At 27.1% G+C, this 18437-nt stretch overlaps 1 protein-coding gene across 1 annotated transcript in view; it reads left to right on the top strand.

The window, feature by feature from the left end:
• Positions 1–18437, top strand: part of LOC127281959 (discoidin domain-containing receptor 2-like) — an 85594-nt gene that overhangs the window by 66270 nt on the left and 887 nt on the right. The window contains exons 4-16 of the mRNA XM_051305985.1: positions 1064–1295; positions 3492–3639; positions 11194–11358; positions 12325–12458; positions 12569–12779; positions 12963–13058; positions 14057–14244; positions 14820–14988; positions 15168–15415; positions 15664–15801; positions 16861–17174; positions 17925–18159; positions 18285–18434. Of these exons, the coding sequence (XP_051161942.1) occupies positions 1064–1295; positions 3492–3639; positions 11194–11358; positions 12325–12458; positions 12569–12779; positions 12963–13058; positions 14057–14244; positions 14820–14988; positions 15168–15415; positions 15664–15801; positions 16861–17174; positions 17925–18159; positions 18285–18434 (2428 nt within the window). The remainder of the gene's footprint in view (positions 1–1063; positions 1296–3491; positions 3640–11193; positions 11359–12324; positions 12459–12568; positions 12780–12962; positions 13059–14056; positions 14245–14819; positions 14989–15167; positions 15416–15663; positions 15802–16860; positions 17175–17924; positions 18160–18284; positions 18435–18437) is intronic.

Here is an 18437-nt window from a genome sequence, read left to right as displayed (position 1 = left end):
TTATTTGAACTTAAGTATTTGAATCAGATAAATTTTGTTTTCAGTTTTGTTTTGAATTTAAATTTACTTAATTTAAAATTTAATTTATCTGAATAGAAAAAAAAATTTTAACACATATTACCAACAATAAAGTAAACTAAACAAAAAAGAGATAAAATTGATGGCCCTATTAAACGAATCATTGCCGGTGAGTAATTTAATTTTAGTTTTGGGCATAAAAGTACGCGATTCAATAGCCATGGCGATACTTTCAAGATATATATATTTTTTTTTTCATGAAACGTGTAATATTACTCGTGACACAGTCGGATGATTCAAAACCGAAAAAGCTTTCAGTCCGTCATTCATAGATGCATTCTCTCTATATATATATATAGATGCGTCATGCGGCTTTTACGATCAGGTAACGAGATTCAGCGCGAAAATCGCATTGGTCTCGGTGCGGAAAACGTAATTTCGCGAATGCGAGATCTCTACGCGAATATAATGGTATTGCGCAACACAAAAGAAAATTATTATAACTTTATTTTATACTGATATAAAGATATATAAATTTCATTTTTGAAAACAATTATATACTTTCACTGATTGCTTTATATTATTGTTTCTTAAAAGTGGGTATAATTTAAAAAAAAAGAAACTCCGAGAGTTAATGTAAAAACTTTTGTATTTTTAAAAAGAAATTCTAAACGAAAAAACTTCGAAATTAAAAAAAAAAAAAACTAAAAATTGTTTCCTTGCTCTACTTTAAAGTTATTTTTGTTTAAAAAAAAAAACTATTTTCAGAATATATTAAAATAAAAATATACTCAAAATCGATACTTGAATATTTTACTGCAATTTATTCTTGAATTTAGTGCATACCATTTTCAAAATAGGAAAAAATTTATTTCAAATTTAAAAATAAATTACGAAAAATATTTTTTTAAAAATAATAAAGAATAATTTTTTTAAAATAATAAATATTTTTTTAAATAATAAATATCTTTTTAAAAATAATAAATATTTTTTAAATATTCTTATTTTTTAAGATTAAAAAAAAAAAATAAATCGTTTTTTTCAGATTAAGAAAAGAAACAGCTGGCGGAGCGTGGTGTCCAAAAAAACAAATAGAAAATGGAGTACGAGAGTGGCTGCAGATTGATTTAAAGAGAACTTATGTCGTTACTGGAATCGAGACTCAAGGTCGATTTGATCACGGACGAGGACAAGAATACGTCGAGGAATATACTCTAGAGTATCGAAGAACAACTTTCGGTGATTGGAAACCATACAAGAGTTGGGATGGCAAAGAGGTAAAAAAAAAAAAAGAAAACATCAAAAACACATTTTCGAAACAATTTCTAACAAAATTAACTATTTTTTAATTTTTCAAATTCTAAAATTACACAATTAATTTCTGCCCGGAAAAAGAATTTAAATTTTTTCAAGTAAAATTCTTAAGAAGATTATTGTGACAAGAACTTTGATTTTTCTCATCCTACGAACAAATTTCACATTATCGAAAGAATGAACTTTTCTTGAGAATGAATCACATGCACTTTTCTTATTTTTTTTTTTTTTTTTCTTTTTTTGCAAGTATTAAATTCGTTACAGAGAAAATCTTTGATGCCTTTTTTCCGTGAAAAGAAAGATAAAAAAAAGGGGGGGGGGTGAAAAGGAAAAGGAAAAATGAAAGAAATAAAAAGATTGTTGGAAAAGTTCTGAAAGCTGTGCCCAGCGGCATTTTATCTCATCTCTAGGATATTTAATTCACTTTTGTTTAAAGTTCCATTTTACTTTGACCTGTAACTTAATGATTTTGTTCTTCTCGTTTCTTGAGAAAATATATGTTATACAAGTTTGCAAAAAAAAAAAAAAATCGAAATTTTTTTCTATATATAAAAGAAGAAAAGGAGGTGAAATTCATCCACTATTCGGGATATTACACCGAGCACTGCAATGCCGATGCATGAAGCTAATAACCCCATTATGTAAATACTAGGCGTTACGAAAACCTCAGACAAAGCTTCGAAAAGAGTAAAAAGGAAAAAGATTATTTGAATTGCAGCTAAAAAAGAAGAACGGAAAAAGGGGCAGGAAAGGAAAGAGGCCATTAGCGTCAAATAACGAACTATTATTTCTCAAAAATAAAAGGGACCAAATTTCATTTGAGTTTGTTAAACCGACTTCATCAAAAATACCGCACCAATTCTCTAATTTCATTTTAAGAAATTCAGTTCAAAATTTTCTTGGAAAATTACCTTATATTGTTTATCATCAACTTCAGTTTTCTCAACATCTAATTTAAGTAATTAAAAAAAAAAAACATTTCAAAAATAATAAAGCAAATCTTATTTTAAAATATTGTAAAATATTTTAAAATATTTTTAAAATATTTTAACAAACCTAATTAATTACAGCCTAAAATAATCGATATAAAAACTGAAAATAAATCCCCACTTTGTCTACAATAAACAATTCTCTCTTACAAATAATTTAATCAAATTTTTTTTTTCAACATATATTTGAAAATTAATTTTATACTCATAATGATATTCATACACATAAATTTCATATAATTAATATTCATGGAAATATCTTCTCTCAAATTGAAAATGTTTTAAAGCAAAAATAATTTTAATTAATTCTCGGTTCACTTTAGTATTAATATATGGTGAATTTTCAAAATTTTCTCTTGTTTTCAATTATAGTCTTCAAATTTTATTTATAAAAAAAAGAGATCATTAATTATAACAATATTAAGTAATTTTTTTTTTTTTTTTTTTATTGTTTGTAATTTGTTTTTCATTAATTACGCGCAAGATAAAATTAAATCTGACAAGTCATCGGAATATTTTACATTGAAATTTCTCGTTCTCAAAACTTTTTAATTGAACTTTAATTATTGGAAAACGGAAATTTTCATTGACGTATTTCAAATAAATTGAGGTATTTAAAAAAAAATGAAAGAATTAAAGACCCAAGTTTTAATAACTGGTTGTTTCATTATTATATTTATAAATTGGAATTGCTGTTCGTCAATTAATTTAATTTATCTATATATTACTGACAGAAAACAATAAAAATTTTTCCAAAAAAAATACAAGAAAAAATTGTAAAAAAAAAACGAAAAAATGCACACAAAAAAAATCTTCACCTGGAACATCGATAAGTTTCACTGGAATAACAATATATTTTTCTAGATTAGCGAAAACTTTTGCTGTTTTAGTGAAACATATCGCTGTTCTAGGTGAAGATTTTTTTGCCTATGTAAAAAAAATTCAGAATATATTAATTTTAATTTGAGAATATTTATTTAGTTTTTTTTTCATAATTATTCACTTTATCATTATAGAATTAATTTACTTTTTATTTCTATTACTTTTTATATTTAATGACTAATTTTTCATTACTAAGTCACAAAGTTCGGTGTAATTGGTAAAAAAAAATTCAAAAAAATATGAAATAATTTTGTTTATCATTAATTATCTCTATAATTTGATTTGCAGGTTTTAGCTGGTAACAGTGATACGTCGTCAGTCGTTTCACACGAGCTTATTCCGCCGATTTTCGCGAGCCAGATACGCGTGTTACCTCACTCCGTACACAGGCGCACGGTTTGCCTTCGCATGGAGCTCAAAGGCTGCAAAGATCAGAGTGAGTATACTACTTGCATAAATAATGTAGGCTCAAACCGTCTTCGTCTCTCACTAAGAGAGTAGAAGAGAAAAATAGGAAAAGGAGAATATAACGTGAGCAGGAAACTCCTCTCTCTCTCTCTCCACCGGTTTATTTCGACACGCCGGAAGCGACTCGGTTTTCCCTCAATTCTCTCTCTCTCACTCACTCTCTAAAGGTAACCATTCTAAAAGCGTGAAATTTTTATCATCGCTTCAGACTCGGTAAACTACTTTACTATAATAACGTATTTTTTTTTATTATTATTATTATTACTTCTTTTCACGATTTCTACCGATTGAATTAAAATTTATTTAATTACATGACAAATTATATTGGATAGAATATAACATTTTTTTTTATCTTAAATCAAAATCATTTTCATTAAAAGAAATTGCAAACTTTTATGAAATTAAAAATTGTTTTTTTCTTGTAATATTGTATAAATAATTATTATAATTAATAATATTTATAATTAATAATTATTCTCTTCTTATATTATTGTATAATCATTATTGTTTTTAAATTATTAATTATGATTTTAATTAAATAATTAAAATTTAATGAATAATTTCTTAAGCTAAGAACTTATAATCTTACATAAGCTGTCCTCTATTTAACTTAGTTAATAAAAACTAAAGTTGAAACGAGGGTAGGGGATACAATTATTATTTACAATAATAATATAATTTATTAATAATTATTAATAATAAATTTAATAATTTTTTAGAAATTGTAAAAATTAATAATATTTGTTTGAAACAAATGCTCTAACAAATTCTCAAAAGAAGTAATCTTTCAGATAGAATTTTTCTAGTTATCTAATTTTGATACAAGTAGTACAAGTCAATTGCAGTCAGACAATTTTTTTAAAATAATTTTGTAGTAGTAAAGTTACAGTCAGACAAAGGTTTCATAAAGTCAGTAATGATTTCATGCCAGTAGTAGAAGACGTTTTTAGTCAGACATTCTACATTATTATTGTATAATCTAGTAGTAAAAGAATTTCAGTATAAGTAGTTTAAGTCAGTTTTAGTCAAAGGAAGTTTTTACAAGTGTTACAATTTACAATTAGTAAAAAATGACGATTATAATCACTACGAGTAGTAAAAGACTGTTTTAGTCAGACGAAGAATTTACGAGTTAATTTTTATACATTTTGTATTAGTAGTAAAATCCGTTTATAGTCAGACATTCCTAAGTATTGTAGTATAAGTGTTAGTAATAAATGTAATTGTTGTTATAGTCGAGTACAAGTAGTAAAAGACAATTTTAGTCGGATAAAGCTTTTACGAGATTATTATCTATTTCGTATCAGTAGTAAAAGGCGTTTATAGTCAGACATCCCAAATTATTATAGTATAAATGTCAGTATTAAAATATAATTGCTTTCTTGTCGATGTTAAGTAGTTTAAGCCAGTTTTAGTCAGACAAAGCGTTTACGAGTTCTTCATACATTTTTTATCAGTAATAAAAGACAGTTATAGTGTGAGTGTTAGTAGTAAAACACAATTTTGGTCAGTCAAATCTTTCAACAGTATGTAAATTTGGTATCAGTGATAAAAATCGCCTATAGTCAGACATTTCCAATTATATAATTGTCAGTAGTAACAGTCAATTATAGTCAGACATTTACAATTTTAATAAAAATTTTAATTTTTCCTAAGTCTCAGTAGTAAAAATCAGTCACAGTCAGACATATTGTTTTAAATTCTACTTTTAGCTCAGTAATAAACTCTGCAGAGCTATTCTAACTGTTAAGATTAAAATATCGAATTTAATAAAAATAAAGTCATAAATTGAAAATATTGATTTTTTTCAACGGCAAATTTTTTAAACCCCTTGTTTACAGATGTGAACTATTGACTACGCGTCTACTTTATGAATTTTTGATAAATCAATCAAGATGGATTAATTGCGGCAATCGAGGAGGTACCAGTGGTGTTTCAAAATCCCCTGAACTTTGATTATTCAGTATCGCTTATGGCATACTGGCATTAATTTGTCATTAATCCACTCTATAGCGTGGTTTGCACTTCCGGTCTTTCGAAAACCAAGCAATCGCTAGTGCACTTTCTCAACATATATATATATATATATATAATATACAATATTCATATATATTAGGCGTCGCGAAGAAAGGGAGCAAAAAATTGTAGGTTATGTTTTCAAAAAAAATGAAAAGCAACTCTTAATGCAAAACCAATGTTTGTCTTCGTTATATTTAAAATAAAAACTAATTTTATAGAAACAAAAAGTTTTAATCAAAACATAACCTATAATTAGTTTGTTTTTAAGGTCCCTTTCTTTGTGAGTCACATACATAATATCGATATTGGAATTTACATAAATGATTTTTCCGGGTCGCTAATAACCAACAACATTAAGCTAACATTATACACGCGCTTACTGAATGTTGAAAGTATAACGGCGACATGAGAGAGCTTTTCGCGCGCTATAAGAAACATTCAGAGCGTGTGAGATCGAGCTCACTGGGCGGGAATGGCAGATTTATGGGGGTCGCTCACGGCATCTGCTTAAAACACGCTTCCATAGCCACTCTCACCAAACCAACGTCTACCAAAACCATTACCTACAAATCTCAACCATCAAAACGGAATAATGCCAAATCAAGGATAAAAATCATTTTTCAATCCATTTGCCTTATATGTTTTACGATAGATTGAATCTGTATTTTCCCTCAAAATAAAAATTTTTCCCTTATTTTTTCGAAAACCGCATAATTCAATTTTTAAAAAACAAATTTTTATTTTTATTTTCGCGGTGCAAAAATTTAATTACCAAAACTTTATTTAATTATTAAGGAAATCTCAAGTTTGAAACGTTGCGAGTTTTTGGAATAAGAGAGTCAATCAGGAAGAAGAAGATTGTATTCCCAAGTTTTCATCTTTACTTTTCCTTTGCCTTCTTCTATATATATATATATATACGATTCACTTTTCAGCTCTGAACTATGCACCAATTAAAGTTTTCTCCAGCATAACGAGCTGATCCAATTTCTTTATCTTGTTTTGTACACCTTTTTACTTTTCTAATATCCGCGCTACTGTTGGATATCAATTTTTATTTCATCTACAGCTTATTCTGTTATTTTATTAAAAAGACTTCATTAAAGTATAACGATTTGTACAATTCACTGATCTGTATTGATACTATATTGTACAATTATCCTTAACCTATTTTAAACTTTCAAAACATTGTTTCTTTTTTTATTACAATAATTATTCCAATTATATTTGCTTAGAAAAAATTTTTTTAACAAAAAAAAAATTATTAATTTTTCCCTCCAATTAACATATGATATATTTAGAATCAGAAAAATCTCGACACTTTGGAACACCTATAATGAAATGAATTTAATGAACAAAAAAAAATTATAAAGTTACAATGAGGAAAAAAAAATGTTCAAGAGATTTATTTTAATGACTAAAAAATGATGTCAAAAGAATAATGATTTATAATGACAAAAAAAAAAATTTCCAATTAAAAATTGAAGTGTATTTAAATTATGACAGTACCTACTTCATTCTTAATTAAAATCATATAAATTTGACTTGAAAACTTTTGGTTTGCGATCTAACCGCGCGACACACGAAAATAGAAAACAATTGTAAACTATCATAAATTATTACGCGGCAATAAATAACATGTTCTTTATCTCAGTTGATTTATATCATTGTGTCTAGGGGAGACATTAGGGAGAAAATAATAGTTTCAATGGTATCAAGACACGAGACAATGGCTGTATTTCTATTACAGAAAGTGATACATTTCTATCCCAAAGACATGAAACTCTATTATCAACATAACGGCTAAGTACAGTTTAACGTGAAACTAAAACCAAAAATAAACGTCCTTGTGTGTCATATATGGAATACATCGTTTTTGGACGACAAGCTTTTCAGGTAAAGGGCTCAAGTGTAATAAAATTTATTACACGGATTAAGAGATTCAAAAGTTTTATATATCATCAGACATTGTAAAAATGAAATTCCCCCACGAAAAAGAAACATTCGCGGGGATCATATTTGACAAAAAAAAAAAAATTTATTTTACTTTTAAAAAAGACTCTCCCAAAAATATAGTATTTAATAAAATATAAATATTTTTAAAGATGACTATTTCCTGTTTAAAAAAAAGGCCATTGACTTATACTACTTAAAAAAGCATTATGTAACAAAAAAATTTTTTTTGACTAATTATGACTTTTCCACTGAAAATTATAAAAAAATGTTTTTTCGTTTTTTACTGATAGTGTAAAAAAGTAACAAAAAAATCTAAACTATTTGCCTGACAGTAACTATCATCTACTACTTAGATCAAAAAAAGCAAAATTAGGAAAAGTTGTGTCTGACTAAATTTGACTTTTACTACTAGAAAATTTTTTTTTGTAAATATTTTTAAATAATCATACAATTATACAGAACTTAGAAAATTCATGTCTGAATATACCTAATCAACAAAAAAATTACAAGAGTTTAAAACAATTTGTCTGACCAATATCGAGTTTTACTACTGAGGACCAAATGTACTTAGAAAAGTTTTGTCTGACTACAATCGATTCGTACTACTGTCGAACAATTTTGCCAAAATTTGACGAATGTCGGACTTTAAACATCTTTTACTACTAATGTACTAATTTAAAAATCTCCCTACAACTACTTTTTACTTCCACTACCAAAATTAGAAGAATTTTATAACAATCAACTCATTTTGACTGAAAATTATAAACAAGATTACAGAACTTTTTGTCTGACTAAAACACCCTACTACTACTGTAAAAATTACTAGACCATAGAACACCTCTGTTTGAATAACTACTGACCTTAAATAATTAATTACTTTATTAATTAATAATAAAGTAATATAATAAATTTAAAAAAAAAACTTAAAAATTTTATCATCATTAAATTTAAACACAAATAAAGTCAAACTGCTTCTCAATAAAAAAAAATATAAAAATCAAAAATAAAAAACTCGATAAAATAAAAAATATATACACAATATTCTACCCAGCATATAAAACTGTATTATTTAAAATAATTACTATTTTTTTTATAAATATTTTATTAATAAAAATAATTATTCATCAAAAATAATAATAATTTTATATTAATTAAGAAATTTGAATTTTTTGATTATTATTTATTATTTTTCCATATATTAATTTAATATTGATACAACAAGTTAGTAGTTATTCATTGAGCAGGTCCAAATTTTACCCTATGGTGATAATTAATCAATTTATATAGAAATTGCTTCCGAGAACCGATCGATCAATTACGAAGCTGATCTTGTTCATATAGATTATCACCTCATTTAGTTCAAATTAATAATTTTACATACATATATATATTTTATCAATTCAGTTATATTTAGCGAAAATTTTAATCATTAATGAAGCGAAAAATCAAATAAATTGTCTCTCTTAAGAATGCTAATTTAGAATTTTTATTTAATTTTACATAAAAGTAAATTTTTATTTAATATCATTTTTATATCAAAATTAATTAAAATAAAAATTCTTAGTTCTTTTAAATTATAAAAGTATAATATATTATATATATATATTATATATTATATATTATATATTATATATTATATATTATATATTATATATTATATATTATATATTATATATTATATATTATATATTATATATTATATATTATATATTATATATTATATATTATATATTATTATACAATTAATTTAAAAACAACAAATTCATGCCACACTCAAAAAAATAAGTAGTAGATTTGACTACTTTTTAACTACCCTGTATAGTACAATAGGTCCTCAACTCAATTTTAAAAGTTGTATTAACTACTTAAAAGTAGTTAAAATAACTAAGAATGTAGTTGATATAATAAGATTTTGTAGTTAGTTTTAAATTCTAACTACATTTTTAAGTTAATTGTACTACTAATTTTTAACTTCTTAAGAAATAATGAAATTAACTACACAAACATTGTTAAACTAACTAAGAAAGTAATTGTTTTAACTTCTTTTCACTCAACTACCAAAAGGTAGTTGAAGATTTCGGATAAATTTTTTTCAGTGCAAAAATATGAGTTATCAAATTAATATAAAAATTTGGATACAAAAATATATTTAAAATTATTTTCCCAAGATAAACTTGAAGACATCAGTATTCGTATATGGAATAATTATTCAAATAAAGCAATGAAATTATGTCTGGATGGAAAATTAATAGCGACATATATATATACAGAAATGAATATTTCCTATATCTCGAGAGAGAAATAATTGACTAGCTGTAATTAAACATATTCTCCTACAAAGGGTTAATTTAGCCCTATACATATGTCGTTGGTAGGTGTGTATATATCGCGGATTAATTTCTCGAGATTATTTGCAACGAGTCTCGAAAGCTTTGGAGTCGACCAAAGTACAAACATATAGAGTGACCAAAACATTTGACCACACATCGCGTGACACATTACGGCTACTGTGCCGTAAAATATTGAGAGCAGTTAGGTGATTCTAAACACGATCCATGCATAGTATATCGTGTGCATAGTATGCTATTTTAGCAATTTATTATTAATTTTCTCACTATATGTAAAGATTGACGGAGGGTTGAAGGGGAGAAAAGGAGAGGCCTTATTTCCTTTTTGCTCACCTCAAAATTAGCCACTCAACCATTATAAGAACTCATGAAAATCATGACGTTTAATCACTATCTTCATTAAAGATCTTTATTAGATTTCCCACTAACTATTTATACTAATATCATCCTGTTATTTTTCATAATAAAAATTACTCGTTATTTATAAACACTTTCCATTTAAAACAATTTACTCGTTGATTTATTAATTATTAAATTTTATTATTAAAATTTTATTCTTTTTTTATGACGAAAAGTTTATCAGATTTATAGAATTATTTTTTTCTAATATTTAAATTTTCAATTACTTATTTTTAATAAAGGAAAAATAATCCACTTTCAATATTGAAATTTTTCGAAATAATGTTACAAATTTTACAACATATATTAAAAATATTTAATGTATTCTCTAAAAAAAAAAAAATAACACAATGTGATAAAAATCTTTAATTAATTTTTAATGGTTAAAAACATAGCAAATTTTTATTAAGATTTTCCCTATATTAAGTGAATCGAACATCTGCTACCTACAAATAATCGTAAATATGGAAATTAAATCGCAAAAACATTTTTTAAAAAAATTCATATTTATATCGCAAAATAAATATATGAAATATTAATACAAAAAAAAACAAGTTTATTCAGATGTATGTTACAATTATTATCAGGGTCAATGGCAAAATGTTTAACACACTTTTCTTTGCGTGATTTAAAATTTTTTTTTAATATATGTACAAAAATTTTATTTCGATTCATCGATTTTTACGATTAATTAATTTTTATTTTTTAAATTCAAAAATTATATATAAAAATAAAATTGTTATTAATTAATTATTAATTAGTTCATTATTAATTTTGTGATGAAATTTGCATATTTACAGGTGGCTTAATAAGTTATACAATGCCAGAATCACCAATGCCCGAATTGAGCGACAGTTCTTACGATGGAGTGAGAGAATCTGGAATACTCTCTGGAGGCTTAGGTCGACTGATCGATGGAGAGACCGGTGCCGATAATTACAGGATGGATACCGGATATGGAAGAGGTAATTCTAATGCTTGCAACGATGCACTGCTTTCTATTTCCCGCAGATACTTAATTAACCATCTAATCCTTCATCACTACAAGTCACTAAACCAAATATAAACACACATATACATTCTCTGATCCACTTTAGCAATAAAGCACATCATCATCGACTTTTATTAGGTCACCAACTACAATAACTCATTCTTATTCAATTTTCCTTTTGTTATAATCAACAATCACTCAAATATAGATTTCTCATTGTCTGCCTCATATTCCACTCTATCTCCCTCTATAATAGGAATCAATAAACGAAGAACTGAAAATTACATATCTGAAAATTCGATGCAAATAAAATGAAAAATTTTTTCCAAAAAAAAAACTTCTAACACCGATTAAATTGTACTTTCTTTTAGCTTTGTTTCTATTTTGAAAATCTGAACATTACTAGAGGTAGAAAAGAATAAAAAAAAATTACTTATAAATAATAATTTGAATTTAGAATTATAATTATAGATTTAATAATTCTTTATAATACATCAAAGAATGTTCAACTTCTCAGATTCGTTAAAAAAAATACATATAAAATGCAATTATTTTAAAAGGAATGACAAAGTAATTAAAGTAAAACTAATTACGTTAAAGTGAAATAGTTTAATATTTCAGTTTAATTAATATCAAAGTTAAGTCGGGTCTAGTTAGAAAATGCAAATATATATATATGTATATATAAATTTCTCTCTGAAAAGATAGAAGGTCGAGAAACTTTATAGTGACTACCTACAATTATTACAAAGTTGTTTTGCACTTTAATTGACAATTCGTGCATTTGCATTAATTTAATTGATATCAACTCGGCATTTTCAGTAAAAAAAAAAAAAAAAAAAGAATTATACGAAAATGAATGATTACATGAATCTGAGTGAAACTCAAAATAGATATTACACAGGCAGAAAATGTTAATCAAGTATTTTTTTTTCTATAGGTAGTGGTTGGGTTGCCTGGATGCGCGATATTTTTCTTAACAACTTCATCGAGCTCATTTTCCAATTCGACGATCTCAGAGTTTTCAACGCCGTTCACATATATACCAACAATTATTTTTCACGAGATGTTCAGGTACGATATCTAATTTCTTGATTTTATAAATATTTCCTCTCTTTTAAAAATTTTAAAAAAATTTTAAAAATTTTAAAAAATTATTTTTATAATTTGAAAATATTTTTTAGGTTTTTTCAAAAGCAGAAGTTTGGTTTAGCGAAACCGATGAATTTGATAAAGAAAAAGAGCCTATTTCATATTCCTATATACCTGACACAATTTTGGAGAACGCTCGCAATGTATCGATTAATTTACACAGTCAAGTTGGTCAATACGTCAAAATTCATCTTTACTTTGCAGCAAGATGGATAATAATCAGTGAAATAACATTCGAGGAATGTAAGTATAAATAAAAGAAACAATCTTTTAAATTATCTAAAAAGAAAAGGAAAATTCTCCTTGATTGGGAAACAAAAGTGACCGTTTACCAAAGAAAATGAAATTGTCACATAAACATTGTCTTTCTAAATGTAAATGGCGAAATAAATTTCAAGTCTAATACAGATGTTCTATTTACTGTAGCCAATCCATTCGAGAACGTGACAGAGGAGACTGTGTCCAAAATTAGTAATGGGGAGGTTCGAGTAAACCAGGACGTGGACCTCAACTTACAAACGAGTAGGTAACTTGTCCAGCGTACTTTGGTACTTAGCTCACAAGTCAGTTTCCGTACAAATAGACAAAGTTACACCAAGTGCTTACTTTCCAAAGATAATTACACATTCCAAAAGGGAAGTCAGCTTTTTCTTCGACTATATATATATATATACATGTAGAGTTTCATCATCTTTCTCTCTAAGAGAGCAAAAGAGAAGCCAAAACTTTTACCCAAATGTTTGCCTTTATTCTTGAAAATTAAACAGGTAAGCAATTGCGCATTCTCGTTACCGAAAAACGTCTTCGATTTTGGCACGAGTTGTGCGACTTCATTACGAAAATGAAGCACGTCATTCTGTGTATACTGGGGGAAAACGCGATTAAAAGGCATCCAAACTAACCAACTTCCACTGTTGGTGAGCTTTATAATTTGAGAGCCAACTTTCACGAAACGTAAATAATTAAATGAATTGTACGTCAACTTCTGAGAAAAGATACTCGAATGGTTAAAATAATCGATATCAAGAGTTTAATTTAATTAAAAATAAAACAATTTTTATTTTCATTTTTCAAAGTATGTATTTTTTTTGGAAAACGTGTAATCTTTCAAATTACGAGCTGATAGAGAAATTTTCTATTTTTTAAAAACACATGATTTGCCCAGCAGGTGTAAATAAAAGAGGAACAGAACATTTAGCAAAAAAAAAAAAAAAAAAAACAGAGATATGAAGTTTGAATTCAACCGTAATACCTTCTACTGAACTGGATTGTGCTTTACTAATTTTATCTTGGTGGCCAGTGAAAAACGTCAAAAATTTAAAATGTCTACTCATCCGAGCATCCTTCCGCATAAGTTACCACGATTTAACGTTTCAGCTCCCTCGATTAACATTTAAAATTTTTTATCTCCTACAAAAGAATGCCATGTTTAAAATTTCTATAATAATATATTTTTTTTAATTTCCTTCTCCATAGAAAATAAAATTATAAAATTAATTTTTAATCATATTTTCTTTCAGTAACTGCAAGAGAAGAGGGCAAAGAATACGTGGAGGTTTTAATTGGCGTTCTAACAGCAGTAACATTACTTTTATTATTAGTATTTGTTATTATTTTATTATTGAGCCGTCGACAAAAACTACAAAGTTCACCGACAGTGTTAAAAAATCCCTTTGGATTTGCAATCAACATGAAACTCAAATTTCCGGTGAGTTTTATTTCATTAAATATATATATATACGTCAATGAATATCATCATATCCTTCGGGCAATTATTTATGATGATCATATATCCATATATAGACATACAATAATTATGTATAGCAATGTACGCAATTCGTAATAACAGTTAATCGACAATAGTATGTGACTTGTTGTAATAGATCTGGAAGTTCTCATTATGTCCTTTATAAAGCCAATCCATTTTAATACCAATATAGAGAACAATATTATTAACAAACATATATATATATGTGCTACAACTGTTTCAACTAAATTTTATAATTTAACACTAATTAACAAATATATATGTAATATGAATCGCACATTATAGAATCATATTCAAAATTTTCATTATATAATAATTTATATCCTTTTATGAAATCCTATAAATTATGTAAGCGATTGATAACAATTTTCCACAATAGAAAATAAATAAAAGTACAAATTAGCGGAATTTATGGAAACGATCTAAAGAAAAAGCTTTTTCAGTGAACAATACATAGTAGAAGGGTTCATTATGAAAATTGTATTAAAAGGAAAATTGTATTTAACATTTCACAGGACTTCCTTCTAAATTTGACCCCGGGTGGAATGTTAAACAACAACGCCCACGTCTCTCCGGATGTTCCGGAGGACGTTAGCATGCACGAACCACTGACGATGGAGCAGTTTAATTCTCCTCTGGTAGACTCACAGTACAAGTCTACTTATGCGGTTGTTGCGAATTCTGGTACGTATAGTCACAAGAGTTTAATCAAGAAGAAAATTGCATCTCTTTATCATGGAAAATGATCTCCCCCCAAAAAATCAGTTATCATTACTCAAGGACGAGTTTGAAATTTTAAATTAGTCAAAAGAGAACAAAAATTATTATATAGTCAATAATTTTACCAAAAATTTTCCTTACAGATTCACCGCAAAAATTAAATAATCTCGACAGTCCTGATATTAATGTACGTCTAAAGTCAAAATCCGAATGTTCATCGTCATCATCATCGTCAAATTCGCCAATTCGTCAAACTCAACATTATCGAACACTACAAACTTATAATAATTCACCAGTGAGACCTAATGTCATTAATTTGTCAATTCGTCATCGTGATTCTGATTATGGACATTCAAAAAGATGGAACACTGCCCCAAAAGAAAAACATAAAGTAAGCTAAAGGAACAAAAAAAAAGGTTTTGGTTTCGTAGTTTTCGACCTTCTTCATACAAAAAAAAGTAAAGGGAAAAACGGATTAACATTAATTAACTGAAGGTTCTTCTGTTAATTAATGTCAATTTCTCTGTTAATTTTTTTTACATTTTTTGTTCGGATGGTCAAAAATTACAAGAAACACCGAAACTTTTATTCAATTTTATCCATTGTATTTTGATCAAGAAGAATTTTTTGCGATTCCAGATACCAGCACCTGTTGTCAGTTGGAATATCGCGCCTAGTATGAATAAACCGTATAAGTGCAGGGAAATTGAACCTACAAACATACCACACCAATGTCTACATACAATGGAGAAACTTGGCTCCAGTCATATTGGAGAGGTAAAAAAACATATTGCTAAAAACCACTGCCAAAATTTAATTACTTTAACCCATTTCATTATTTCATTAACACATTCCTTTCTGGATTTCTTTATTAAATATTTTTTTTTTGCTAATTATCCGAATAATAGTTTAATGATCATTACTGCACGGAGAAAAATAAATATTGTAGTTACGAAATCTGTAACTAAAATTTTGTATGGTTACTGCAACAAATCTGTATTGTTGTAGTAACAAATTCGTTGGTAATACTAATATATTCGTTGGTATAACAATACTTTGTTGTAAGAAACAAAATTTTATTGTAGCAACTAAAATTTTGTAGCAGCAACTAAAATTTTCTTGTGGAAATTAAAATTTTATTGTAGCAATTAAAATTTTGTAGCAGCAACTAAAATTTTCTTGTAGCAATTAAAATTTTGTAGCAGCAACTAAAATTTTGTTGTAGCAATTAAAATTTTGTAGCAGCAACTAAAATTTTCTTGTGGAAATTAAAATTTTGTTATAGCAATTAAATTTTTGTTGCAGCAACTAAAATTTTCTTGTAGCAATTAAAATTTTATTGTAGCAACTAAAATTTTGTAGCAGCCACTAAAATTTTCTTGTGAAAATTAAAATTTTGTTATAGCAATTAAAATTTTGTAGCAGCAAGTAAAATTTTCTTGTGGAAATTAAAATTTTGTTATAGCAATTAAAATTTTGTAGCAGCAACTAAAATTTTGTTGTAGCAATTAAAATTTTGTAGCAGCAACTAAAATTTTCTTGTAGCAATTCATTTTTCTCCGTGGTCATAAAAATTGGTTACCACTAATTACAATTAGTTTCTTAAAACCACTGATAAATCAAATAATTTAGTCAATCATCTCTGAATATAATTTTAAGTACTGTTAATCTAATAATTATAATCATCATCATCATCAGCAGCATCTTTGTATCAGTATTTAAAATACCAAGTATAGAGAAAAGACAAAAGACTAAAGCAGAAAGCTATCATCATCATCTGATAAAAGTAAAGAAGACACCGAAAAAAAAACTGAGTCTATTTCTCCTTTCATCTAGGTAATAGTTTGTGCAGCAACGACTTTAGGTGAAATTGACGATGCTGAAGCTCTGAGATTAATTGTTGCTCGAGTACCAGCTTCTAACAAGGAGAGCAAGTGCAGTAATGCAAGTGACGCTATGAGGGAAGTACGCTTTCTGTCTGGCCTCTCTGATCCAAACGTAGCTCGTGTTCTGGGTGTTTGCACAGCAGATCCAGCAACGCCCTGGACGATAATCGAGTACACGGAGCTTGGCGATCTTGCTCATTATTTACAATACAGTGAGCCGCTCACTGGAATACAGAGGCCAAACTGCAGTCTCAATTTACTCAGGTAATTAATATATCGAACGCTCGATAATTTTGATTAAATCAATTTTCTTCTATATATCATCGACAACAACAGCGCGTAAAATTTTCTAGTTGAGAAATTTCCAGATAATATCCATTAAGTCCTTATTAAGTATATCACTAAACTAAAATCCCAGTTTAATAGACAATCACTCATCTATTTATTAATTAATCAAATTGATTAGCCTAAATTAAAATTTTTAATTCTAAATACTAAATTCTAAATACTAATTAATGAGCATTAATTTTAATTAATAAAAATAAATCTGTTTCAATTTTTAAAACAATTTTCCCGAGATCATTTGAGCAGATGAAACTTTTCACAAGAGAAAATTATGCAAGTAGAACAAAACTTTGTTCTTAATTTTTTTTTCTCACATTGTGAAAGCTTTTTTAATGACTACATTTCATAGATGAAAATAAAAAACAATATTAAAGATTTTTTTTTCCCTCTGTTATTCCGGTGCTTTTTGTATACTTTAAAGAATGGGGGTTAATTAGGAATTTACGTTGCACATTTTCCTGGGTCAAATGTTTTTAAAAATTCGAAGAAGACTTTTTTTTAAAAAACCAAACTAACAAACAACTCGTTAAATTCCACTTGTAGTAAAAATGAGCTTTTACGAATTACCATTCTTATTTCTTTTTTTTAGTAAATTCAATTTTTATCTAAAAATGAGAAATAAACAAAATACTAAAAAAAAAAGAAATCTTTAAATATTATTCCTTTCAGTCAAAGTTGTCTACTTTACATGGGATTGCAAATAGCATCGGGTATGAAGTTTCTGGAATCGAAAAATCTAGTGCATAAGGATTTGGCGGCGAGAAATTGCCTTCTAGGACGAAATTACACCGTAAAAGTGACAGACATTGCCATGTGCAGTGACCTTTATAAAAAAGACTACAGCGACATAGGTGGACGACCTTTAGCTCCAATCAGATGGCTCTCGTGGGAAAGTATTTTATTGGTACGTTATCAAATAAATTGTCAATTGGTCTCCCTTTTAATCAACACAACATTTTTTCAGTCCAGCTGTATATAATCACATTTAAAAAAAAAATAAAAAAAAAAAAAAAACCCTTTTGATTTCAGGATAGATACACCTGTCCAAGTACCGTTTGGTCGTTCGCTGTCACATTATGGGAAGTCATGAGTTTTGCGCGAGAAAAACCATTTCAACATCTTTCCAACGAACAAGTCATACAAAATGCTGAACTCATGTATTATGGAGAGGAATTACAAGTA

The sequence above is a fragment of the Leptopilina boulardi genome, unplaced genomic scaffold (assembly GCF_019393585.1).
Source record: "Leptopilina boulardi isolate dan_hultmark-lab unplaced genomic scaffold, ZJU_Lbou_2.1 LbouV2_278, whole genome shotgun sequence".
NCBI classification, from domain to species: Eukaryota; Metazoa; Arthropoda; class Insecta; order Hymenoptera; family Figitidae; genus Leptopilina; species Leptopilina boulardi.
Note: the sequence above shows the minus strand (reverse complement) of the source record. Positions and strands in the feature narration are given on the sequence as shown.